This window comes from Ciconia boyciana, chromosome 12, assembly GCF_034638445.1.
Source record: "Ciconia boyciana chromosome 12, ASM3463844v1, whole genome shotgun sequence".
Classification (NCBI taxonomy): Eukaryota; Metazoa; Chordata; class Aves; order Ciconiiformes; family Ciconiidae; genus Ciconia; species Ciconia boyciana.
Genome location: NC_132945.1, coordinates 22,386,234 through 22,412,302, shown reverse-complemented (window position 1 = coordinate 22,412,302; position 26,069 = coordinate 22,386,234). Strand labels below are relative to the sequence as shown.

The window sequence follows — 26,069 nt, the reverse complement described above, 5'->3', positions numbered from 1 at the left end:
CAAATATGACCTGCGATTTCTGCTAGGAAAAAAACACTTTTTAAGAACACTCTGGGTCACATGGGATATCCAAAGTTGTAATAAAATTGGGAGGAGGAATTACAGTAGCTCTCAGACTTAAAAGAATTTAAAATTAAATTAAAAGGCATATATTAAACAAAAGGTAATGACTGATCTGTATTTAGTGTAAATTACGTGATGTGCAAGCCTAAATGAGTAATTGAAAATTACTGGTTCTCCAGACAGTATCTACAGGGATATCCTTGGACGTTGATGACAATGAAGCGTCTGAATAGGGCAACAAAAGTCAAAAGGACATCTCGTTTTGGTAGTGTTGTAGACAATACACTAACGTGCCTAGTGGTTCTGATGGGTGCCCCGATGTGAGATGCTTTGAAGCCATATGACTCACAGAATATGGTCTATTAGGACTTTCTGCAAACAATAACGCCATAGTTGAGTGCATAAAATGTCTCAGAGTTCCCAAATAATAATGGGAAGAGGTAGGAGAAACCACAGCAATATGGTACAGGTCAGCAGTGCAGGGCAGCTCATGAACTTAATTCCACACTAGTTTCCTACATACCTGAGCATCCTTCATCAAAGATGAATTTATTTTGACCTTAAAATTACAAGTCTATTGGATGGTGAAATCTGTAGCCACAGAGGGCCAGGCCACATCTTAATCTGAGCTAGGTTATGAAGTGCAAAGTTGTAAACTGAAAACTAAGAAGCCAGTTATCCTAACTGCTGTTTCCATCAAAGTACGAATAAGTTCCTTTCAAATCTAATTAATTCCTATTGGGTTTTATTTTTTTTAGATAATTCTCAAGTGTTTGTAAGGTTCAAGTCCTGTTTTGGGACCAGCTGGAAAAGAAAAAAAAAAAAACAACTATGTAAAATCTGTTAATAGGCAACAAGAGTTGTTCGCCACTGCTGAGGCTCCTCGTATGAGTGGCAATTTTCCACCTCTGTGTGAGTTAATCAGAAACCATTGGTAGCGTATGACCAGGGGATCTCAGGGGTCGACTCTCAATATACTTTGGGAGTCCTGTGGAACAGTTGTCTAATTCCTATTCCAATTGCTACGGTGAGCGTGTGTTCAGCATTTCTTTCCACCTGTAGCAGAAAGCAGGGGACAAGGAGGAATGGATCCTAGCCACACTTGAACCACAAAGAAAAGAGACGCTTCTGAGGTAATTTTTTGATACAGTATTTTTTGTCATTGTTGAGTGCATGGAAAAGGTAACTTGCTTTATGATTGTTTATAATTTTCGTGAGCATTGAGTAGTGGTGAAAATCACATTGCTATAAGTTTCCATGTAGTACTGATGAAATTAAGAGCTTTGAAACTCACAGAGGGTGATACTAACTGGTACAGCTACTCTAAAGCAGAGGCTACCGGATGGCTTTGAATTGCAGAAGAATAAGCATCAGGTGCTACATCTTGAGGGAGTAAAGTGAAATTCACTTGAGAGCTGCAAAGCCAGAAATGGCTCCTGTAAACCCCACCCAAAAAGTACTGAACTCTTTCATAGTGTCACCAACTGTGTTGTGAATACCACTGTATTGGCAGAACAGCCATTAGGACTTGTGAAATGAACACAAATAACAGCATTATTTGCCTCCAGTCGCTTCCAAAACCTCTTTGGAAATTCTGCTGGACTCCTCGAGCCCTTCGGGGAGCTCGCAGTGGGAGGCCCCTGAGCATCAGGCACCAGAGCCACAGTGGCTGTTTGCGCTCTTCAGCTCCCCACGTCGAGCTAATTTCAGTAGCTGAAACTCTCCGGAGCCTTAATCCTACCAGACTCACTGTGACAGGCTGAAGAAGATTTTGATACTTTGGAAAGGCCTAAACGTGACATCCGCGTTGCGAGCCAGCGCCGTTGTAAAACGCAGCCGCTTGGCTCTGCTTGGGAAGCAGCTGTTAAAGCAAGGCTGTGGGGTGCGCCGAGTCCTGTAAGGGCTGCGGCTGCGGAGCCCCACACCAGATCTTGTCAGGGAGACCGATGCTGTAAAGATGAAGGACTTACTGATTTGGGTGGTAGTGACGGTGAAACCCAGTGCGGTTCCACGCGCCGTTGGGCTCTCGGGACAAGGCTCGGACTGGGAGATGGAAGCCTGGCAAGCGGCTGTGGGGCAGCGACCGGCGTAACCGCCCCCGCCGCTCCGCGCTGCCCGCCGGGGCCGCGGGCGCAGGCTGAGGAGACCCTTCCCGCGCGCTTCGGGCGCCGCCGCTCCCCTCGGCGCATGCGCCCTGGCGCCGCGCATGCGCCCCCGCTGGCCCGTCCTGCGTCGCGGCGGTTGCCCAGGGCCCGGTGCCTTTTGTAACGGCGGGGCGGGCGGCGCTAAGGCCCGGCGGCGGCCCCCGCTCCCGCGCCGGGGGGTCTCGCCCTCCTCCGCGCCTGCCTCCCCCCTCCCCGCCCGCGGGAGCCAAAGAAAGAGCAATGGCGGCGCGTTAGCGAGGCGTCCTCGGCGCGGCCCGGCGGCTGCGGACCTCCCCGCCCCGTGCCGACCGCAACGGATGCGCGCCTCGCCTCAGGCCCCGGCGGAAGCCTAGCGGGGCCCCGGCGGCCGCCGCCGCTTCTCCTCCTCCTCCTCCGCCTCCTCCTCCTGCTGTGGGCGCGGGGGAGGGCGGGCAGCTCGGGGCGCCCCGCTCCCCTCAGCCCCGCGGCGCGGCGGCCATGGCCACCGAGCTGGAGCCGCCGGCGGCTGGCGCCGTGCCGGGCGCGGCGCCGCTGGAGGCGGAGGAGGACGAGGAGCACTGGCTCTACGGGGGTAGGTACCGCCGCCCCCGGCCGCGTCGCCAGGCCTCGCCCCGGGCCGGGGGGTGGGGGGCGATGCAAAGTACCCGGCCGCCCCCCCCCCGGCGTCTCCCCCGACCCCGCCTGACTGGCCGGCCCCGGGCTGGGACGGGGGGGTGTCCCCACCTGCCGCCGGTGTGCGGGAGCCGGCTGGTGTCGCCCGCCGGCGCTGCCCGGCCCCCGGCGGGGCGTCACGCCTCTGCCCGCAGCCCAGCGCGGAGGGCTGCGGCGGGGCGCGTTAGGGAGGGGGCCGGCGGCTCCCCGCCGAGCTGCTCTCCCGCGGGCCGGCGCTGTAGCCGGGCTTTTTTGGGGGGGGGGAGGTGGGTTATTGTCCTTTGAACAAGACACCGCGATGCGAAGAGGTTAACGCGGTCCTTTGTTAAATTTCGGTTTTCTAGTCATCCAAATCTTACCTGATTGATGCAGGTGAACCCCTGGGCTAAGAGGGCACCGGGGTGTGTGCGTGTCTAGGAAAAAGCGTAGGACTTCATTTAAACGTCTTTGTCCTCCCCGTAGACTTTCCAATGGAATACTTTTATGTTTCTTCTTCCCTGGCGTGTTAAAAGTCTATATAAAGACCTTCACAGCTGACTTCAGTTCCTTATGTGATGTTTGCCTTTACTCCTCCTGCTCTGAGACTTTGGATATGTATTTTGAATTTTGTTCTGTGTCAGTGGTGTGAGATGACTTCTGCAGATAGTTTTGTTTGTTGGTTTGGGTTTTTTTAGCTGCTCCATTTCTAGTTGTACTTTGTCGAAAAGAGAACATTGGGGTTATAGTGCCTTGGCACTACTAGGTATTTTGGTAGCTGTGACGCATTTTGTGCTTAAATTTAGCTTTTTTTTCCCTTCATTTGAATAATTTTTTTTAATTATTATTCTTTTTGCAGATGACACCACTGGTAAGCAAGAAGATGGACCAATTTCTGGGTGAGTCCAGAGGCTGTTTATTCATTAGAACAATATATGCTGCAAAGAAGATCAAGCCATGTTAAGCATAGCTTCATGAATGCTTTAGACCAACACTGTTGCCAGAAACAGCAGCCTATCCTTTTCCCATCCCATGGGGGCATCCCCAGCCACCATGCTTGGGCTGGCACAGCATTTATGGATTTGGAAGGTGAACTGGATCAGTCAACTGATTTGACTTAAAACTAACTTTTAAGCCTTTTTTTCCCCTCCCTGATGAGTTTTAAATCGGATCTGTTTTCCAGTTTAGTTCCCTGGGAAGAACGGTGCCTTGAGGATTGGCCTTTGTGTTGGCCTGGCATTGGTAAAACTGTGGTCTGTGCTTTAGCCTGGAAAAGCTAAAAACCTTGAGCCTAGGTTAAAATCTTGATGTGATCAAATCAGCAAATTATATGAGCTCTATGAAGTATGTGGTTTGGGTAGGACTTTGAGATAAAAGCGTTGGGGACAACTCAATGATTAGTTTTGCTTTCTGTGTATGGAAAGTATTGTCTGTCCTTGATCGTAGCTCCCCTATATTTGTAGCAGTGTGTTTTGCACCAGCAGAGTTCTCTCTCAGCAGAAATATTACCTGTTTGCCATTTTTAAAGCTAACATGGTTTTCAGAAGACTTGATCTTCACTGGACTTCTGCGTGCTCAGCACCTTCAAATGTTCAGTTTAACATTTATTGGCTTTTAAGGTTGTTGTGAGTTCAGTATCTGGAGTTTCTGAGATTGTTGTGGATACTGTGCTACTTCTGTAGTAAGTATCCCGCACTTAGGGAATATGAAAACTTCTTCAAAAACAGGTTTTGGGCAGACTTGCTAAACTGTTATCTAAAAACATCAAATGCCCATTGTGAGAAGGAACAACTTCTAGTTTAGATAGAAATTTACTGCTCACTTGCATAAATCTATCATTCCTTGTCACTTTCATCCGAATGTAAGTTTACTTTACGAGCAGGATTAAAAATCTGAATTTCCAGCAACTATCTCCAATAACTGCAAGATGCGTGAAGGAAAAGTATTAGCAGTCGTGCTAGCTCTCCTTTTTTTTTCCCTCTCTTTTTTTTTTTCCCACCCCCTTTTCTTTGTTGCACAATGAGAATCTTCCTAAATGAAGAGCTGTGGGGTGTTTTAAGAAAAATGACCCTTTGTTTGCTATGTTGTCGACGGCTGCAGCTCCAGGGATACGTTGCTGGCTTGTCTAGAGTATTTGTCTCTACCCATGAAGCAGAAATCAGTGTAGTGCGGGATGTAGTATCCATTAACATTCCTTAGCCTAAAGGACGCATTAAATACCAGCGGTCTGTGCAGGATGCTGTTACGTCAGCAATGCACAGGGTTATGGTGGCATTCTGGGGAAATTAAATAGCTGCGACGTTTTTTTGCATGCAGATGATGACCGTGGACCTGTCAGATTGTTCATTCCTGGGAAGCAAACAGGTTAGGGAAAGACTATTACTTAGAAAATGTTTATTTGAACTCCAATTCATAAATTTTAATGCACACCCACAGATACTTCATGTGACTTGAAGCTGAAGGTAATACTTGTCACTCTTCCTTAATTCAGTCATCTGGGATTCTTCAGAAAATTCTGAGGTCAATGTTACAAGTTGCTTGGATTTGGCAAACAAAATGCAAAAGGTTTTGGAGCCATCTGTGAGATTTTCTCCAGTGGTACATCTTTTGGTCCTTATGTAATAGCCTATGTCTGCAACTTTGGAATACTTTTAGAGGCTGATTTTCCCTTAGACATCTTGGCTACTTTTTATAACTTAAAGTGTCTTCAGCTGTCACCTCAGGAACTTGGCGAAAATGGGACCTGTGCTTCCTTGGTTAGCTGCTGAACCTTCATCCCTTCTTTTTGATCTTGGCTTGGTTGTTGAATTTCTTTGTATGTGGGGCTTTTCTAATATGGGAGCTTCAGTAACTGCTCAAATTGTTCTTGTTTGTTTGTTCCTTTTTTATGCTCGGTAGCTGCTTTCTGAGTTGCAGTAGTGTGATCTTTTGGCATACTTGTTTGGTGTCTCCTTTCCTGCTGCCTCTGAAATGGCTTTAATCTGACCAGTGTTTGGATTCTGTTAGGTGTTACGTATGTTTCGTTTGAAGATAATCTTGTGTATGTTTATTATCCGATGTGGGGTTTTAAATTAATAGTAATGTCTCCACAAAGTACTGGTGGAGAATTGGGTTTCCTGGGCCTGGGCTATTCTAATTGTCTCTTTTGAAAAGCCAGAATTATTTTGAAGTTCTACTAGGCTTTACTTATGACATTAGAGAAAAATGATCTCTCTTTGTATTTTAGTTTTGTGACACTTGGCATACTCTTTTCTAGCATGTGTATACCAATTTGACTTTCTTGCTTGGCTAATGCAATGAACAATGTTAACATTTGTACGAGCTCTTTAACTGGAGGTAAATCTGAACCTGACCATTGTTGCGTTAGGACTTAATTTGTAATGAATGAGAAGATTGGGTGGGTAATTAATCTTTGAATTTTAACTACTCATTAATGTAAGTTATTTGTAGAAACACTAAAATCACTTCTCCCTTAATTTCTATGGGTCAGATGTCCTTGCTGCTTACTAAATATAGATATAATTATTAGTATCCTTAAGGACAAGGTGAAGTTTTGCTTATTATGGTCTTATTCCTGTCAGTTGTGATTGTGCTGAACCAAAGCTGAAAGCTGTATAGCTGCCACTTATATATTAGCTGTTGAGTGGTGTTTGGCTAGGCAGGCACGCTGTCTGTCAGGTGCTCTTTGGAAGCGCTAAACCGATTCTTTCCAACAAAAGCAAAGCCAAGCAAGGATGATTAATTTTTTGTCGTGTAGTTGAGCTAACTGCCAGCAGAATAAACACAGTACATGAATAAAGCCATTATATGAAGGTCACCTGGATGAATGCTTTAGAAATGTTTATACGTGAACCTCTAGATTGGGCTTGTCCACTTTCTTTTATCTGTCACATTTACTAGACATGCAGAATCTTCTCATCCTTTGCAAGACGCTCCTCAGGAGAACCGGCCTGTCAGCAATGAAGACCGAGAGATGTCGCAACATGTATGTGTTCCACTGTAAATGGTAGACGTAGTTATTTTTGTGCTTCTCAATACTCTTGGATAAAAAGATGTTAAGTGTAAGGATGCGGGTACTGCCTAATACGTTACATTTGTACTGTAGGAGTGTGCTGATAGTCCATTCCCAATGCTAACTACAGCAAGAGGCTTCTCTTCTCAGCCTGCCTTGTGTAGTGGGTAGTGAACCCTAATCTAAGTATTGCTTATGCCCACTGAAGAGGCAGATGAGGGCCTCTGATGCTGCAGTCTGGCAGGAAAAGCAGAACATGATGTTACCTCCAGCTCAATATTTAGTGTGACTTCTTGAGGGTCAGTAAAATGTAGGAAACACTGGGATAGAAAGCCCGAAGTGCTGGGAATCAGTTCTGATTCAGGCTCCGACCTCTTAGAATGCAATCTAGTGGCTCAGTGCTGAAAGAGTAGGAGGAGGCTTGCTTCTCCACCCCCTCTTCCTCTAGTCTTTTTGATGGGTTTATTTTCTGCCACTGTGGTATGTCAAGAGGGCTCACGCAGAGTTCTGACAAACCCGTGTACCATGGAAAAGGAGGGAGGGTTAGGAACACCTTCCTTATACCCTTTTGTAGTGGTGAGGTGTTAGCTCAGCTCATGCATCTTGCAAAACTGCACTGCTGGATGTCTGGAAGGCTTCCTTTGTGCCCCAGCAGCAGTGCTGCACTGGGATTGAATCGGCAGCTGTAAAGTTCTTAGGTAAAGTTAAGTGACTTGGGGACTGATAGTGCTAAATAAGCCAAGCTGAGCTCCTCAGCATCTTCCTACCACAAAAGTTGTGGTGAGAGAATATTTGCTCCAAGGTTCTTAGGTGAAGCCCAGTGAATTTTGTGATTTTTATTTGTGATTGTATACTTTCACTGTGGACCTGTGAAGGAGATGTGTCAGAAAAGCTCTAGCTCTTTCAAAAAGAGTAGGGGAGCGGAACTGTGGGACATGCGAAATTCTTAGAACCGAGCTAAACCTTCCTCACCTTCAGAAATCTTATCCTGATTCTCATGTAGGGTCACTTCTTCAAAGGACATAGCAGTTTCTTTGTGGGCACCTGTCCATTTATGTTGAAGGCTGGTTACTTCAATGGCTTTTGCCTCCAGAGACAACTTTGTATAGCCTTGGAGTGCAGTAGAAAGTTAGGTCTTTATATCAGAATCATTCTTACTAATAGTCCTTCATCATACAAGCATTGTAAGATTTGGGTTACCATCCTGGGGAATTTATCAGTTTTATATATTAATGAGCTCCTGTGTGCTTTTATTGTTGCTAGGCCCTTCCAAGTGGTGAAGATGATGAAGATGACAGCGATAGCGACAGTGATGACGATGACGTAAAAGTTACTATTGGCAACATTAAAACGGGAGCACCATCGTACATGTATGTATTGCTGATTATGGTGCCGATTTTTGATCTGAGGTAGCCCTAGCGCGTCGATTGGGATTGAAAGTGGGGATGAGAGCTGATCTGTCTTCTGGGAGAGATGGGAGTAATGGCTAGAACACCGGAATGGGATTAGAAGCTGATGGGCAGCTCTGTCCTGCAATTGCTTGTTGGAGAATCCATCTATAAAATAGGAATGATAATTCATGGGTCTGCTGTTGGAAAATTAACCAAATAATTACTATGTTTCATTGGGCAAAATCAAAGTGGGAAGTTACATTTAACTCATCGTCTGTGAAAACTTCAAGAACGAAAATCTGTATTTATAAGAATTTGCGTAAACTGTGAATTAACTAATTTTCAGCTGTCTGATTTTTCATGATTCAGAAATGGTGAGGCTGGATTTGCAAACCTGGAAATTATGTCACTGACTTAAAATTCTACCTAATTTGCATTGAATAAAAATAATAAGACAGCATTTTTGCTTGCTGCTAGCAGCCTTCCTCTTAAGGAAATGACTTACCTGTGCTTTGCAGCATATTCTAATTTTTCCACGTTATGGATTATTTCCTTCTCTTGTTGTAGAGGTGGTTTCAGTCTGATGGATTACTCTGAATAGCAATGCTCCATCCGTTAGCAGCTCACGAGATTTTGCAGACATCCTTTTCGAAATCTGCTTCTTCTACCTTTCTCCTCATTCTGTGATCTACGCGCAGCTATGATTTCTGTGTTGTTCAGTTCCATTTAAATACTAAGTACGTTCCTGGGCAGAATGGTAACTACCACTCTTTGAAATAACCTTGCCCTTCATGTTCAAGACAAGCCTCTTGTGTCCTGTTGTTGATCAGTAAATATGTTTGCTGGGTTTCTGTAGGGTTAGAGAAACTTAGGTGGCAAATGAATCTCACTTTTAAGGCGTTGAGACTTAGTACTAAAAATCGTAGAGAGGCATGAATAAACCCAAGTGAAGTAAGCGTCTTCTGAAGGATGTCAGGGCTCGAATATATCTTGCATGAAAATCTTCGACCAAGTAATTTGTTCAAATACCAATGTAGTGATTCTTTTCCATATAGGGGAACTCCTATGAATCTAAACTTAAAAACGGGTAGAGGCTATGGAGCATCTGCTTCAGGTATTGCTGTTATTTTTATCCTTCACCTTTTGCAATATTTCACTTCTCTGGCACTGACAGCTGGAGCAGCTGCAAATCTTGGTCTCTGTTTGGAAGGATATAAAATTAATGGATCTTATTTACACTAGGAATAGTAAGTGCTTTTCCTAAAGATAAGCACTCCTAGGACAGTCTGAGGGTCCGGGATGCAATGGAATAATTTAATTACCCATCACTGAACAAGCTGATTATAATTCTATTTAAACTAGAAAAAAAATACATTTATTATTACTTTTATAGTAAAAAACCAGAATATTTCTAAACTATATTGTTGCACTGGGACCAAACATTCTAAGTTGCCTGGAGAAGAACTTCAACTCTGTGGTCAGTATACTGAGCCACTTGCAGTGTAAGATACTAAAAGAAACAAACTCTGGCCTTGAGTATCAGCTATGCATATTTCTGCAGATGAAATTTTCCCCACCATTCTGTTTAGTTTACACCGTATATTGAGACTTGGATTCTGTCCTTCCTTAAATGCGAGACTGTCCTTTCATGGGCTTCATATATTTCCTTCCATTAATTTCTTTATGCAAATGACTTATCTTCTGATTGAGAAAATAACAAATTCCCCTTGAAGATTCTGTACCCGCCGGATTTTTGCTGACTCTAGTTAGTACACAGTCCACTTAAGACTGATCCTAAAAAAGTCTCTTGTTATGAGAAAATGTGTGTGTCTTGGGAGGGAAAAATAAATATTTTTGCCTGAGGATAAAAATAATTTTTTTTTTTCATTTGGGGTAAATGTTATGCATGCTTTAATAATTTACTCCGTTTGTCTGTAGTACCAATCTCGGTTGAATTTGTTTCTCTGCTGTTCTACTGCAAATGCTGTATACCCTGGCTATGTATTTATAGAGTGACTGAAGTAATTTTTATTTGAAAGTTGATTGTGGTTACCTACGTGCTATAAAGCCAGCAATGAATGCACAGTAGCGCTTTATTTTTGACTGGAGTAATTTGCTCAGCAAATTAGTGGATTAAAGGCATTGCATTAAAAGTAGTAATGGTTTCTTTCTCTCTAAAGCCAAGTTGCAGCCCAAAGGTATTGACTTAGATGCCGCAGGGAATATAAATGGATTGCCTGTTATAGAAGTGGATTTAGATTCATTTGAAGACAAACCATGGAGGAAACCAGGTGGGGCCTCACAGTTTCTTGTGGTAAATATTTTCTACAGTTTTAGTTGTCTCTCTTTAGTGTCACGTGTAATTTCTGTCCATTTATTGCTGCCAGGGAACAGGGAAGTCAGAACAAACGGGTATTGCTCAGCCTCTGATGCCTGTCTAGACAATCAGTGACATTTACTGATTGACCAAGCCATGCTTCTATCTAAAATTGGGTTGCATATACTCTATTAATTTAACTTCCCTAAAGGGAACAACTATTTTTTTAATGTTCTATTTTATTAATTCCCTAGTTCCAGAAAATACTGCACTGATATCAATACGATAAGGTTTGTTGGCCTTAAAGTCATTTGAGTAGGATCACGATTTGGCTGTTGATGATGTGTGGTCTCCTCCTCGCGTGCAGCATCTTGCTTATTCTGTCTCACCATGGCCAAGCTCAGAGTCATCCCCGTGCACCCTTCCCATTTGGGTCCTGGGGATGTCCACACTTCTGCAGGAAGGTACCCCTTGCAGAGGGCAGCGATGGTGAGCACATGTCCTTTTGTGTTGAATTCTCCTGCTGCAAACAATTGAATAAAAGGAAGGAAAACACCTTCTGCTCTGACAAGAAAGGCTAGGATTTTTATTTTAGAAAAGCTGCATTGCCTAATTCTTTGCTAGATTCTGCCCCTAGGTGCATAACTGTGAGTGAGCAGTCCCCACTTATTTCTTCTGGACAATGTTATCTAGACTGTCCAGACAAATAGTACTTTGCACAGCAGGTTTTAATATGTACATGGTCTCTTTTGTCTTCCTGATTAGTATTAGGGAGATTTCTACTCGGAAGCAACTCTTGCATGACAGCTGTACGATGCTACAAATAAACTTCTGTTTTTCATCTGAATTTGATACAAAAGTAAATGAAGGAACTAGAGATCCAAATTGTTGCTGTGCTACTCTCATAAAACGTGCTATGATGAAATGTTAACTGAAGCAAAAAATCCACTTGCCTCTTCTCAGAAAGAATTCTTCTCCCTGCTAGGCCCTGTATTTTATTTATCTTTCAGAAATATTGCTATGCTAAGTAAGTAGTTCTTTTATAAGGTTGTCTGTGGTGTGGTTTTGGTATCTCTTGCCCACCTGAAATGAAGGGCATCAGAGTACATGACAGTGCTAATAACTACATCAGTGTGCCATGGTATCAAACCAGCGCTGAAGCACTCTGTGATGAAGAGTAGCTAGTACAGACATAATAGAAAACGTAGCCTTTCTTCTGCAGGGGATTTCCCATCGATTGTGAAGTGAGAAAGAGGTGGCTAGGAAGAAAATAAGTTAGAAGGAAAAACAATGAAGTGAAGTTGAGAGATAAAGCATGGAAATCATTGTGGTCATGCTGACGTCCCTGGACCAAAGTGAAGCCAGCTAGCCTTAAAACGGTGTTGAAGTTCGAATAGAGGGAAGAGGTCTGCAGAGGTGTGGCCTGTAAGTTTATTTTAGATGGCAAGTAGCTTGTTACTCGACAGCCTTTCAGGTTTATATCCTCTACAGTTAATTGTTCAGCAAGTTGGTATCTCTTTAAGTGAGGGAGAGGCAGAAGAAATATGGTGTGGAAGAACTGATAAAGGGCTGAAACACAGGCTGATAAAATAGATATGTAAATGTCACGTTGCTGAGTCTGTGTTGGTGAAATTTGCATATTTGGATGGTACAACAGGAAGGGCAGCCTACCTAGAAGATAAACTTAAACCTTGCTGTATAGATCCAAGCTCAGCACAGTCAAAGTGTTTTGCTTAGCCCTTATGTGTCAGCTCCTTGTTTTAGAATTGGTCTGTCTAGGAACACCTTTGCGAGGGGGATGTTTGAGGGACACCTCAGCAGGGCTAGGAGATGCTTTGTAATGCTTCCTGTTGTGAGGTGTGCCTTGCAGAGTTAGTTGCAGCTGTGTTTGTCCCTCTGCATCTACATTTTCTTGGCAAGCAGTTTGTGGCCACCTCTCTTACTCAGAAGTGCTCATGCTGAACTGGCACATTTCACAGAAGACTACCAAAGTAAGATAACAATCTTGGAAGGCTATAGTTATTACAGTTCAATCATGATCCTTACTTGTGTAGTCTGAGACGTATCAGTAAAAAACTTCTACTTTAGCCCTATTTCATGAAATGGGTGAGTCCCAGAATCTCCTCTCAAAACAGCAAAGGCAGTGATGGTCAGGAGCGGAATGTGTTGGCTTAGCTCTGTCAAGAAAACGGTTCTGTGGCACCATCCCATTTTTGTGGTGGTAGCTGGAACCGTCATTCCTGTGCCCTCCCCAGCACTCAACTCGTTTGGACAATTGCAAGAAACCAGTCTTGAAAAAATCCAGTTGGCAAATAAGTGATTGCAAGCATCTCTTTTAATAGCCTGCATACGTGCTGTATTCTATGTCCCAAATGGTCCCACTGCTGTTCAGGCTGCAGTCCCCCTCCCACTGAAAGATGCAGCCATCTCCGCTGTGGCACGCGGCGGCTTTCTGACAGAATGAAATAGAGAGTAAGCTGTGCTCTTTAGAAGATTTTTGTTTTCTTAACTCTTCATTGGAGCAGTTAAAGGACAATTTGAGAATGCAAATCTGCTAGAATCCCCACGTTAACTGCTACCCCCTTTGTCAGGTGCTGATCTTTCTGATTACTTTAATTACGGATTCAATGAAGAAACATGGAAAGCTTATTGTGAAAAGCAGCGACGGCTTCAGCTTGGACTGGATCCTGCTCCTCCCATCAGCACTGAAAATAAGATCACAGTAGGTGGCATGTTACTCCTGCATATGGCTACAATAAAACGGGGACTTGCTTTTGTAATTACAGAGATGAGAGTATAAGAGCGGAAGATACCTTAATACCTAACTGTTCTGTGTTCCCTTTCAGTGATGAGAAATACAAAAATGTATCTTTAAAGATTAAATCTCTCTGCTAAAAATCTTTTCTGTATGGAACAAACAGTTCCAGCTGCCTGGCAGTTTGAACTGCTACAGTAGCAAGACTTGAGTGAATTTCCAGTTGACTTTGAGGCTACCCAGCTATAGGGGTGTCTGGTTGGAAGATCCTGTGGATGCGAGAGGTGTAGAGAGGGGGGGCTGGGCATCCATGGCTGGTTTGCTTGTTGCTGTTGACTGTTGCAGTTGTGTGGCTGCCTTTTGTGTTTGGAGACTGCTTTGGCCATCAACCTTTGCAGAAATCCATCAGGTGGCCGAAAGCTGTTACTCAGAACTTCAGCCAAAGAGTCAATACAGCAAGTATTACTATTTCCTGTTTTGACTTAAGGACTACATAAAAAAGGATACGGGATTACTAAACTTTTGGACTTCTAATGGGAGAGAGCGGACAGCAGGCTGAGGCTGGAATAGCCAGCTAGTTAAAGAAATGTCTGCTCCCTTGGCTGAAGAATAGGTTGCTTATTTGTAAGAGCCCTGTGATTGCTCCTTAAAGGAGCGCTTTTCCTTTGCTGAGGGTTAATCTCTGATGCTACGTTCAGTTGAAAGTAAGGGCACTAAACCTGTGTGTTATATACTGCCTTCCATAGGTTCAGCAAGGAAGAACAGGAAATGCTGAAAAAGAAGTGGAAAACAACATCATCAAAACAGAATTCAAAACGGACTTCTTGGCTCTGGTGGGAGGACGCATGAAGGCTGGGCCTCCTCCTAATAGGTAAGGAGGAGCTTATAGGATTATAATTTTTACCTAATTATTTCATAGGATTTCCATCCATTACCTAATAGGATGATGCAGACATAAAGCCTGGGTGTACTGTGTTCTTCATTGGGGTAGCTGGGATCCACCTGGGCCATATCTGAATCTCCTCAAGGCTGAAACAGAAGAAGCTTTTAAACTTTACAGGAAGCTACTGTGGTCACTCATTAACTGTTGTCTTCAGCAGTGCTCTCCTGAGGGTTGTGCAACCCCTACCTACCCATTTACCTCACCTCGGTGATATCCTCAGGGTAGTGCTGCACAGGGAGGGAAATCTATGTCCCAGCTGGAGGGACACATCTCTGGGAGGAGAAAAAACAAGGCAAATACCTCAGCTTTGAGGGCTTACATTGATGGCTGCTTGTGCTTACTTGGCTCATTCTTACTCCCACGATGTTAATCTTTGCCTCCTGAAGTGGAAGTGGATTACATGTTTGGCAGCTGATAAGAGGAGCTATTGGTTTCTGAACCTGTATGCTACGCTGCTTGATGCGTGCTAATTAGTTATTTTCTCCGATGAGAAGGAGGATCCAGAAGGCTGGACAAAGCACAGCAATTGAGTCATTTTGATTGGCAGCCTCTGCTGGGAGAACCACTTTGACCTTATGAGGTTGATGTTTTTTAATTAAAAGCTGCAGAAAAACAAAGCTATGAAGAAGAGCCAGAGCTGTGGGATCTGGGTGTTTCTGTTGTTTTATTCACATTACATGTTTTGCACACCTGCCTTGCAGAAATTAGTCTTGCATTCCAACTTTCCACTTTGTTTGGGAGAGAACCAACTATATGCTTCAAGTAAAAGCTTTAAAGCTCTACTTAAGTCTGTTTGCATTTAAGCGCTTTGCTGGCATTTCTGTCCCCCTTCATAGTGCCATCAAATCAGTCAGGCTTGTTTCCAGCTGTTATGCATATCTCCTGAGACTTTCGAAAATCTACACCGTTGCAAAATAAGCTGATGCTATTGTAAGTGTACAGCATTTTTGTCCATTTTAACTCGCAGTCTTGTTTTGAAAGTACTGACACACGAGATTCTGCTCCTGCAGCAGAGCTTTTGGCCGGAACCAGAACAAGTATCTTCATACACTGCAGCAGCATCAAAACCATGGGCTTAGCAATGAGTTGGGTTTGGTGGGGTTTTGTGGTTTTTTACTTAAAGTGAGCAAATTTCAGTGAGAAAACTTTATCTCGCCAACTAGCCAGCATTTTGTCTAAATTTTCTACTGAGATAGAAAAGTCTGCTGTCTAACTTGGAAAAGTGTTGGTGTTTTTCTGTCCTAACTGCAGGAAAACATGTCTAAGGCCATACTTACACAAATCAATTGTTGCATGAATATAGGATGAGGGGTTCTTAAACTTCAGTTGCTTCTCTCTCTCTCACAAACCTTTACTTGTGGTGACCTTACACAAACTCCTATAAAAATGTTCTTCCTCCCAGTGTGACCTGGGTATGGAGATAAAAGAACATGGAAAATTGTAGGTTCTGTGACTGATTTCCACTAGTGCATAGGCAGCACTGCTTCTTGGCTACTTGAATATATTTTTGTTCAAGGATCTAGCCTTGATTTCATTGAAGGCGGTGGCAAAACTTTTGGCTTTAATAGAAACAGAGTAGGCCCCAGGGAGGTGGGCTAGAAAGTGTCTGAGAATCTGATTTGTAAATAACTTCAGTGGTATCAACAACACTTGGAAGATTGGACAGAATGCAGGAAAAATCTGGGCTGACAACACTAAAGGCTTCTCCTGATAAATATTCTCTGCTTTCTCTGAACCTAATCTGGGAATGATTATTCAAATCTGGAGAGTGAGTCAAGGATTTCAGCTCTGAACCAGAGTGTGCAATCCATATTATTACACCTGTATTGGTGATTCTTTGGATCATGTTTGTAAGTGCTCAGAGAGACCTAACTCACCCCTGCAAGCAGAGCTCAGATTGCTCACAAATGAAAAAAGACTTCTCATTCACCTCTTGTCCAATTTAAGTGCTGCCTCTAGAGGTTTTTCCCTGGTGGAAAAGAACGTACGAGAGAGGTCTGTCTAATAGTGGGGAAAACTGCTCCTTCTAATGTCTTTGAGTCTAACAAGACACATCTGCTTTGTACCAGGAAGCTGGGTGGGACAATTGATGTGATCGGTGGCCAGGCAGGCACAATTAGGAGAGTAGAAGGAAGACGTCGTGATAAGCATGCCTCTGAGGAAAACCCAATTCAGGTAAATGTTTTGCACCGTCTTAACAAATTTCTGATTTTATTGCACTTCTAGTGAACCCTGAGCAAATGTCTGTGCAGTCCTGGCCTCCCATGTCACTGTTTCTATCTGCGAAGCAGTAGGCAGTGTATCAGCCCTGTCAAGGCGTAGGCATGTATCGTTCCCTTCTGCAGGTTGAATTAACTTCTGTGTTAAAAGCTTTATCTTGCTAGGAGCTAGGGATTGTCCTTTAAAGACTAGCCTTCCCATCTGAATGGTAAGGCCCAAGTTCCTTTCTCATCGGCTCTCCCAAAGTATTCCTTGGGGTGTGTAGCTGGGAGGCTCTTAGGTGGATTATTCCCTTCCCTTCCACTGTCAGGTTGGAATCTCCAGTTCTGCAGTGGAGGACTTCTACTTGGGGCTTGTGTTTCTTTTTACTTTGAAGTAACATTTAGTCTAAGCATCATTAGATGCAGCCCACACTTCAGACTTAGGGTGGGCCTGTGTTACTGGATCTTGTCCCTTATAAGAAATAAAAGTCTGGGGTTTAAAACTGGACTCAGTTCTGATCTGGCATGTCCAGTGTATGACCATAATGTTCTGGTTGGCTTCTAGGTGGGAGGGTCCTATGTGTAGGGTTTGAGGACCATCTGCCAAGAACTCTTCTCTTAACCACCTTCCTCCTACCAACCACTCCCAACTCACCAAAAAACCCCAAATATGGAAACTTTCCCCTGTCTAGACACAATTCCTGGTTTTGTTTTCACATGTGTTTTTTCTGTTTATTTTTTTAGTGGTCAGTTTTCCAAATTTTGCCAACAATGGCCCAAAAAAGAGTTTGCCTAAGAGAAAGAATTTGCTGGGAAATGGTTGTTGTTCCTCCCACTTACAAGTATTGATACCTGTATTTCCGGGTCATTCTGGTATCTCTGTGTATTGATCTTTCCTTCAGCAGTAGTGGGTATGTGCCCTGCTTTTGTCAGACAGATGTGAATCCAGTCTTCCTTTGACCTACGTGGGCACGATCTAGAGCAGAATTTGGCCTCTTACTGCCCTCGGGGAAAAATAAATTGGGCTTAAAAAAAAAAAAAAGGAAGCACTATGGTGTCACTCAGAAATATGGCAGCTTTTAATCTGAAGCCTGTATCAGTGGCAGTTCCCATGAACAAAAGGTGTTCATAACACTGAAATGTCAACTGTCTTGCACAGTTGTGTATCCAGCTAGAATCTAGTCTCGCTCCTGTTCTGCATAAGAGAAGATACCTTGCTAAGCACATTGATTGCTTTGATCAACCTTTCTTCTCCCCAAAAGATATTATCCCCTGGGTATAGCATAGCCTGGTCTTTCCAGGTATCATAGTGCTGCCTGTTTTGGTGATACGCTCCCTTTATGCCAGCACAGTGAGGTCCTAGCTGCAGGAGCAAAGAGATTAAAATGCTCTCTTCTCGTTCCTCTGCCTTCTAAGGTCCTTGGAGACCACGGAAGTAAGCCACAACCCCCACAGCAGCCCCAGCAGCCATCACAGCCCCAACAGCCACCTCAGCAACAGCCGTTTGCACCACCAGCAGGCCCACCGCCTCCCCCGCTCGCTGGGCCACCTCCACCACACTTCCTCCACCCTCCTCCACCAGTTACTTCTGTTCCACCTCCCCTGCATCCTCCAGGTATGTGTTCATGCAGCAATATATGGCAGTCTGAGGCTGCAAGTTAGGATGTCCCAGGCTTGGAGCAAATCAAAGGTTTAATCATTAAATGCTACGGGGCAGTCGAGCAATCAGGTAAGAGGTCCTTAGACCTGGCCAATCTTTGTTCAGTGTCTTCATCAGCCTATTTAACATTTGCCCTTGAATACTTAAAAAATGGCAGCTGTTCCTTGGAAAAAAACTCTAGGCGTTGTTTCTGTGAGAGAGCCTTTGGGTGCTACCGATCCATTTGCTTTATTGATAAATGTAAAGAAATGGGTTCTTGTTTATCTGTGGAGGAAGCTGAGAACCATGGGAATTGCTCTCCTGTGTCAGATCAGCAGGCTGTTTAGTTCAGGATCCTGTCTGGCTATGACTGGCGAATGTTTCAAGGGTGATGCTGGAATTGGCAATTCTGCAACAGCAGCTCTAACAAACAACTTTCCTCCTGATCCAGGTCAGTTCTTGGTTGGTTTATGCCTTGAAAAACCAAGATTTGTATCTTTCTGTGTTTGTTTCTGTGCATTTTATTGTACCTACTGCCACTGCAGGATGATTCTTACTGCTCCTAGAAGAGTCTAGTGTCCAGTGCAGACATTAGAGCAGTGCTTCATTTTAAAAGCAAAACATAAATAAGTGAGGTCTTTACCATGGGTTTCTAGCCCATTGGGTGTGGTCAGTCCTCAGCATTGGCAAGTTTGTGTGCTCTTATCAATAACCAGATGGCTTTGTATTGTGCTAAGAGCACTTGGCACTTGAGAAGACACGGTGAGATCAGTCCTGTGTCTGCAGGAATGCCCTTGGCCTCTGCAGTTACAGACTGAGTCCTGAAACCTATTGAGATAGGGGAGGTAAAATTCCCAATTTTTTTCTACTTTGTTGTCTTGAGCACCATGTTACAGAACAGTTTCACTGTCTCTTCTGTGCAGGTAGTAACTGTTTCCACAAAGTTTCTTCATGCATCTGCAGCGTGGAGGCCTGTAGTACTCTTTCTGGGCACCAGGCAAAATAGGGCAATACTGGTGGAGAGAACAAAGAACTTTGCAACTGAGAAAGCCATATGTGTGTACCCATGCAGCGTTTTCCAGGGGGCGTAGGGTTGTTTTTCGGTGGACCCTTTCCAGTGCAAGTTTACAGACGTAATGGCCATGGCCTACGACACGTTTTTCTGTCCTTCCCTTCCTACTAAGTCTGCACATCTTCTGATCCAGCCTGAGTCACGTCTGTGCCCCTGTTGCTCCTGGCTTAAATGGTGAATCGAGGTTGAAGCGAAGGTCATGCTCTGGGCTTTTCCTGGTCCTGTAGGCAGCAGCCAGACTCCTGAGAAGTCACCAGGAGCACCTCATGCAGTAACTCCTATATTTTGCACTGGTTCTACACGCAGAAGATACAGAATAAAAAATACGGTCCAGGCTTTTAATCCGAGGAGGATTATTACTGCCGTACTCGCTGGTGGACCACGGTAGCTTTTCCTCTACTGCCTTTCATTAAAATGATTGGCAAAATCAAGATAAATTGTTCACTCATTCTTTTGGTTGTTGACCCAGGTATCTGATTTCACTATGCAGTTATGACTGACGTTTTTTAAAAAAGTTACAAAAACCCAACCAACAACAAACAGGCAAAAGGAGACACTGGCATCTGCAGCAGGTTCTCCTCTCCAGCTCCTTCAGTTGTTCTGAAGGCCAAATCAATTGTTTGTGTGTTGATACTTGGCAAAAGGAATTCTCCAGTGTAAGAGAGCAGCAACATTTAAAATTATAATGTAAAGGTAAAGAGATCATAATTTGGGAAAATTATATAGTTTGTAGGCTAGTTACTGCTTAATAGCACCAGTTTTTCTGCTGGTGTGTTTGCTCAAATGTGTGAAATTTATTCAGAAGTGTGCTTTTAGGTTTAGCTCGAGGTACAGAGATGACATGCTTTACCTGTTGTCCTCACGTGGTTTGCTTTCTTGTTTATTTCCACAGGTCTGCCACCACCCGGTCCTATTCCAGGTAGGTGTTAACTTGCTCTTAGTAACAGCAGTGACTTGGAACACACAGATGGCCCTATCTGAGCATTTGGATTCAGTAACACGAGACGGGATGACACCAAGACCCATTTTAGAGCATAGTTAATTTAAGGCTAATAAACTCCAGTGCAGCATTGAACTCTAGCTTAAGCAGAGCTATATCCTGGACCTCAATAAGAATCTGTAGGGCTTCTTAATACTACCTTGTTTTGTCTCTGAAGACCAATCTAGAAAGTGAAACAGAGAACTTCAGATGGCAAAAGCCACTTAATTAGATTTGAACTGGTTTAGTTCTTGTTACGGCATTTGCACAGCAAAAGTCTGAGTGACAAATTGGTGCTTTGTATAGGAATTTGGAGTGTGAGACTGAGCAGAACAAATGCCATTTCCAGCAGAAGCCTTTGCTCCCTGGTGTGCAGTAGAGATGGTGAATACTAATAAGGAAATGTAACAACCGATCTTGTGCATGAGTTAAGAAACCCCCTAATTCGGAACTGCTATAAAGCTGAGTTTCTTCCAGCTGTAATGTGGTTTGTTTTTTTTTTTATACTGGAAATTTTTCCTAGTCCAGGGAAAACAAATTTAGCGGGTTGTATAGCAGACCATTTGGAACGATAGTTCTGATCAGATGCCGTACATCTGAAAATCCAAGGCTGATGGCAACTGCGTATATGCAGTCAGGCCACTGCCTCTGTGTTGCGCTGTACACTTGATCCATGTACTTGCCAAAGGTCTGCACCCAAAGCACTCCAGACTTGATGTGCTCGTCCTCACTATGTCTCAGACATGTTGGACTTGATTCACAGCTTTTGTGTCCACGCTTTTGTGTTCATGCTCTGCCCTGGGCTTCCCACATGGAAACAGGGAAAACCTACACTAGCTGGGCTGTCCCCCAGACTGAGAAAATTCCCGTGTTTGTTAAAATGTCACTCTTCACACTCCTCTCGATGTACAATAATATCGCAGAGCTGGTTTTCGCTGTTGTACTAGAAGGAACCTGCTCATAGTAAGCTTGGACTTAGAAGAGCTGTATTGTAGTGAAACTGGGTGCAAACTGGTCTGGATTGTAGACATTGCAGTGCCCCGTTGCCGGTCAAGTGCATTTAGATTAAAGTTGTCTGGGGAGAGCGAGGTGGATGAAATGACCAGGCTGTTGCAAAGAACTTCCACTTCAGGTGACTGGGTTGGAAAGGGAGATGAGGGAGAATACCTGCTAATTATGATAATGATGGTGATCCACCTCCATGAGAGTTAGCTGCTTATAACAGCAGTACTTTGAAGTACTTGCGCTTGGTGAGCAAGTGTGATTGAAATGCTCCAGGCATTGCATTTTATTGGAAGATCTTAGGAAAAGGACGGGGAAAAGAAGCATCTAAGTGAGACATGTCCCCCAACTTGTTTGCAGCATAGATCTCCACTAGCTGAGCTGGAGACTTCAGGCTACCTCTTTTTGCGGTGAGACGCTTCTAGGGAGGGGTTCTCCTGACCCATTTTAGGTGTTCACAGTAAGAGGTGATGAATTGTCCCACGCTTTCATTGACTGTGCTGGCTCAGTCTCCATTGCCTTGAACCTGGAGCTGCTAGCTTCAATGTCAATGACTGCAGTGAGTCAGGTGACTCCCATCCTTTGTATCAGTACAGTTTGCTCCTTTTTTTTTTTGTTTAATAATAAACAGAGGAACTTGTATGCAAAGGCTAGCCAATGGGTGGTTAGTCTCTTCTTGCTGGCGTTGGTAACTGCCTATAGAAATAATGGTTGCTTATAGTTATGAATACAAGTTTAAGAAGGTCCCTTAGGAGCAGTCAGCACGTCCTTCTCACTTTCAGATTGGTCAAGGTCGAGGACTTTGGCTTCCAAGGCTTATGTCACTTCTGGAAGCAGCCTTCATAAACTTCTGCTTAATTCTACTTTCTTGAAGATACTGCCTTGTGATTTTGTATAATAACTCTTCACATGTTTAATGTTGGGCCCGTTTTTGAAGTGTCAGACCTTTCGGACAACTCTCTGCATCGTTGGTGCTATGTCGGGTCATGATTTTTAAATGTATACGTGCTCAGAAAATTGGCTTTCTTTAAAAACAAACAAAACCAGGTGAATTCTATGTTACGTGCTTTGTAAGGGACAAAGTTACTCATTTTAATCAACGGAGCAATAAAACCTTTGCTGTAGCTGCAACGTGTCTGCATCCCAAGAACCAGGCTTTTCTGTCTTCTGCAGGACTGTAAGGGTTAATGTTTACTCCTTAAGGAATCTTATGTTTAAGATGAATAAGCCAAAATAGAAGGTAGTTCTTCCTTTATTTTTCTTTCCATACCCCTACAGAACTAACACAGCTGTATGTAGAGTTTTAATTTTGGTAGGAGATACAACCCTGAAGGAAAATTACTCCATTTCAAACAGGGCCTCGTTTAGAGTAAAAAGATGCTTTAACTGCTTTTAACTGTAAACAGCAATGAAGTCTTGTTCCCTCATGGCAAGCGGTGAGATCTTTGTGATGACTTACGCTTCTGTGTCTAGGGTTGTTCCCGCCTCCTCTGGCACCACCACCAGCTCTCCTCATTCCGACCTTGGATGGGTAAGACCACACCTGGGCTGAGCCGTGGGTACAGCTCCTCCGTAGTGAGGAAGGGTGGAGGATAGGTCTAAAATCAGTGCTGATTCTTAGTCTCGTCATGGATTGGGGTAGGGGGTGAGAGCAGAGTCTGTAGGGACTCCTCTGTGCATTTACCTTGATGGCACCGGAAGGAGTCAGTAAAATCTCGGCGTGTGCTTAGGTCTAGTGCAGAGTAGTTGATAACATGTTATGTCTCTCCATGCATTTTCTATAAAGATTCTCCAGGTACTTCGTAAGCACTGGTCATTTCCCAGGAAACCTGCCTGATTTACAGAAGGGCAGGGTAAAGCAGAGCAAGCAATTGAGTTACAGCAGTTTCAGAAGCTGGGGCAAAGCAGCTGCACCTGTATGCATTTCTGATAGTTTGCAGTGCAGAGTGAAACAGATTCACTGAAACCAGGGGTTTCCCATCAGGATGTTCCACAGACCTTCAGAAAAAATGGGGTGAGCTCGCAGTGCGGACACACCTGCACGGGGTCACTGATGTTAGTAACTTGCATCCTTTTCTCTCTCCAAAGCCAGCCAGCCAGCTACAATAATAGGCAGCCTCCTCCGTTTGGCTACAACTCTGCAGGTGAGCACTGAAGATAACAAACAGTCACGCTGCTTATCTCTCTCTTCTCCGGTGTTTGGTAGTTTAAGCTTTTCTTAAGCTGATGGGCATCATGCTTGCTTAACTTCAGGGTCTTGCTTATGCCCCAAACTATCCCAGTCACTAGAAACACACGCTGAGTTTGGCTACACCATGAGGTGTTTGGAAAGCTGAATGCTTTGCAGCAATGATGAATGCAATTTTGTAGTTGAGTGCAGAGCCTCAGATCACTGTTTTCAGTGCAGATACCCAGCAACAGAGAAGCTTCCCCATGTGCCTCAGCAACATATTCTTGCACTTGTTTGCACGCATACTTGCTCACACTCCCTTCCTTTTCCCCCGCCCTCAGGGACAAGCACAACCATCAGCTTTGGTCTCCTCCCTGAGCTTTTGAATGCCCTCCTCCCCCACTTCATCATCTTCCTTGCCTACAGGCACATGCAGGCATCTGTCTCCTTTTGTTTTGTAATGGAAGAGGCAGTGCCAGAATTTCAGCAGGTTTCCTTCCCTGTTGCAGCCCTGCCAGCAATGCCCATGTCCTCTCCCGTTTCCTTAGTGACCAGCACTCGGAGCGGCACCTCCTCGCTGTGCTGAGCAGACAGAATCGCAGGCAGCACCGCGCTGTCTCCTCTGCAGGCGGTGGCTGGAGGAGTGGGCAGCGTGAGGCCTTCCTGAGAAACTGGAGCCTCAAGTGCTGTCACATGTGCAGCTCTTCAGCAGCTGGTACCGCTTTGGGATATGACCTTGCTGGGCCAGCTGAGCAGGCCCCAGCAAGCCAGCACCTGGATGGGGAAGTGCTGGTGGCTCTGGGCTCAGCAGGTGGCATCCTTCATCACAGCTGGTGGCCCTGGCCCTGCCCAGCTGCTGCCTTAGGCGAGAAGGTGCCTGGTGAGAAGGGAGACCTTGTAAGGGTGGCCAAGAGCCTAGGGCTAACTAAACTCAGCTGGCTCAGCAGCAGGAAGGAGGTGCCTCGGCATCACGGGCACCTTTGTCCTCTAAGCCAGGATCTCTGGGAGGGATGGACTGAAGCTTTTCTCAGTGGAGACCTTATAGCATGCCCTACATAGCAGGACCTATAGAGAGCAAGAGCTGGGGGAGTGCATAGCCCTTGCAGTAATGTGTGGTGTAAGGGGCTGGGGAGATTCTGCAGCGACGTCTGTAAATATCTGGTCTTGCTTGCGTCTTCCTCGGGGAAGAGGTGTTCACGTGTTCTTAGTGAACTGCTGCAGGTAAAACAGGAGAGTGAGGACAGGAGGGAGCTGGGCCATTGTTGTCTCCTTGGATTCAGCCGTACCTCCAGAGGGTATCCTCGGAAAGGGAGGGACAGAGAGGATGCTGTTAATGCTTCAGATGAACAAGGATTCTGCTCTCTCGCTGCAGATTCAGGTTTCATCAGCTACCCACCCATCTCCACATCCCACACGCCCTGGGTGACGACGGTGGACAAAGGCACAAGCAGTTCCAGCAGCAGCCATTGGGAGTACTCGGGCTCCAGGCGTGAGAGGGAGCGGGAGCGGGAGCGCGAAAGAGAAAGGGAGAGAGACCGAGACCGCACTCCGACCACTAGTGAATACAACAAGTGAGTGCTGGTTTTCGGCAGCTTCTGCTCACAGCTGCCCAGTAGGGAGCCCTGGCGTTGCCCTGGAGCGCAAGAAGGTGTTTGGGCAAGGGACGGGATTATAGATTAAACCAGTGTGATTTTTCTGAAATGTCTGGGGAGGACTGGGGAGGAGATACTTCGGATCACTAGCTGGAGGACAAACTAGGAGCCAACGTCACTGGCTGATTTCCCGTGTCTGGTTTTTTGTTTAAATCCAGCAGAACCAGTCTCACTTGCTCTCCCACCTGTAATGTGAGGCCAGTTAATGAAATAGCCCCTCTCTGTGTACTGGGTATTTCACAGCTCAGTGTGAAACACTGGCCATAGAAGCTGCTGCTGCTTGTCTTCTAAATGCAACTGTCAGATCAAAGGACAAACCACCCATGACTCAGCTCTCCCGGAGAGGCTTTCAGGGCAAGGAGTGCCGTTCACCAGGAGTCAGCCATGAAACGTCAGTCCTTAACCAGGCGTTTCTGGGAGCAGTGCTGGAGACAACCACCTTGGTGGGAACTGATGTGATCTCAGGCGACAGCAGCGCTGGGAGCACTTGGGCGAGGAGGCTTTCAGCCTCCTGGTGTTGATCTAGAGAGCTTAAGTGAAGGCTAGGCTGCAAAGGCTCTTTCTAAACCCATCACTTTTTTGTTCTGTCACAGGCAGCGTCAGTGTTTTGCAGGCTTCAGGCTCAGAAATACCAATAGTCATTCAAAACATGATCAGAATGCGCATTCCTGGCAGAGGGGTGCTGCCTGCCGGGGAACTTCCTGGCCCAGGGGGTGAGCAAACAGGGCAACGTTTTCCTAACCGTTTGGGTTTTGTTCCCCCCCGCCCCCCCAAGCTTGTGGGCACTGTGGGTGGAAGGGGAAGGAGCAGAACAGAATCGCTACAGTTTGAAGAGCTGAGACTCCCACACTTCCTGAGCAGGTTCATGCTGCAGCCAAGTCCTGTGATCAGCGCTCCTGAGCACATTGTTAGCATTTCTGGGGGCTTTTGAGCATGCTGACCTCTAAGATCATGCTTGCCAAAGCAGGGCAAGTAGCCATGCTCAGTGAAGTCCTTTGGAGCGCTCCCAGGTGATTGATACTGGCCATTTTTTTGTCTAGCTCGTTTCCATGAGGGTTAGGATATTTCAGACTTCCTTTCTCTCAGAGTCTCAATATTGTTT

At 45.0% G+C, this 26,069-nt stretch overlaps 1 protein-coding gene across 1 annotated transcript in view; it reads left to right on the top strand.

Moving 5' to 3' along the window:
• Positions 1-2,643: 2,643 nt before the first annotated feature.
• Positions 2,644-26,069, top strand: part of LOC140658510 (uncharacterized) — a 28,345-nt gene continuing 4,919 nt past the window's right edge. The window contains exons 1-14 of the mRNA XM_072877038.1: positions 2,644-2,778; positions 3,694-3,733; positions 6,735-6,819; positions 8,110-8,216; positions 9,293-9,351; positions 10,418-10,528; positions 13,146-13,276; positions 14,056-14,180; positions 16,322-16,427; positions 17,870-18,068; positions 20,057-20,083; positions 22,619-22,676; positions 23,234-23,289; positions 24,688-24,886. Coding sequence (XP_072733139.1) covers positions 2,685-2,778; positions 3,694-3,733; positions 6,735-6,819; positions 8,110-8,216; positions 9,293-9,351; positions 10,418-10,528; positions 13,146-13,276; positions 14,056-14,180; positions 16,322-16,427; positions 17,870-18,068; positions 20,057-20,083; positions 22,619-22,676; positions 23,234-23,289; positions 24,688-24,886 — 1,397 coding nt within the window. The 5' untranslated portion in view covers positions 2,644-2,684. The remainder of the gene's footprint in view (positions 2,779-3,693; positions 3,734-6,734; positions 6,820-8,109; positions 8,217-9,292; positions 9,352-10,417; positions 10,529-13,145; positions 13,277-14,055; positions 14,181-16,321; positions 16,428-17,869; positions 18,069-20,056; positions 20,084-22,618; positions 22,677-23,233; positions 23,290-24,687; positions 24,887-26,069) is intronic.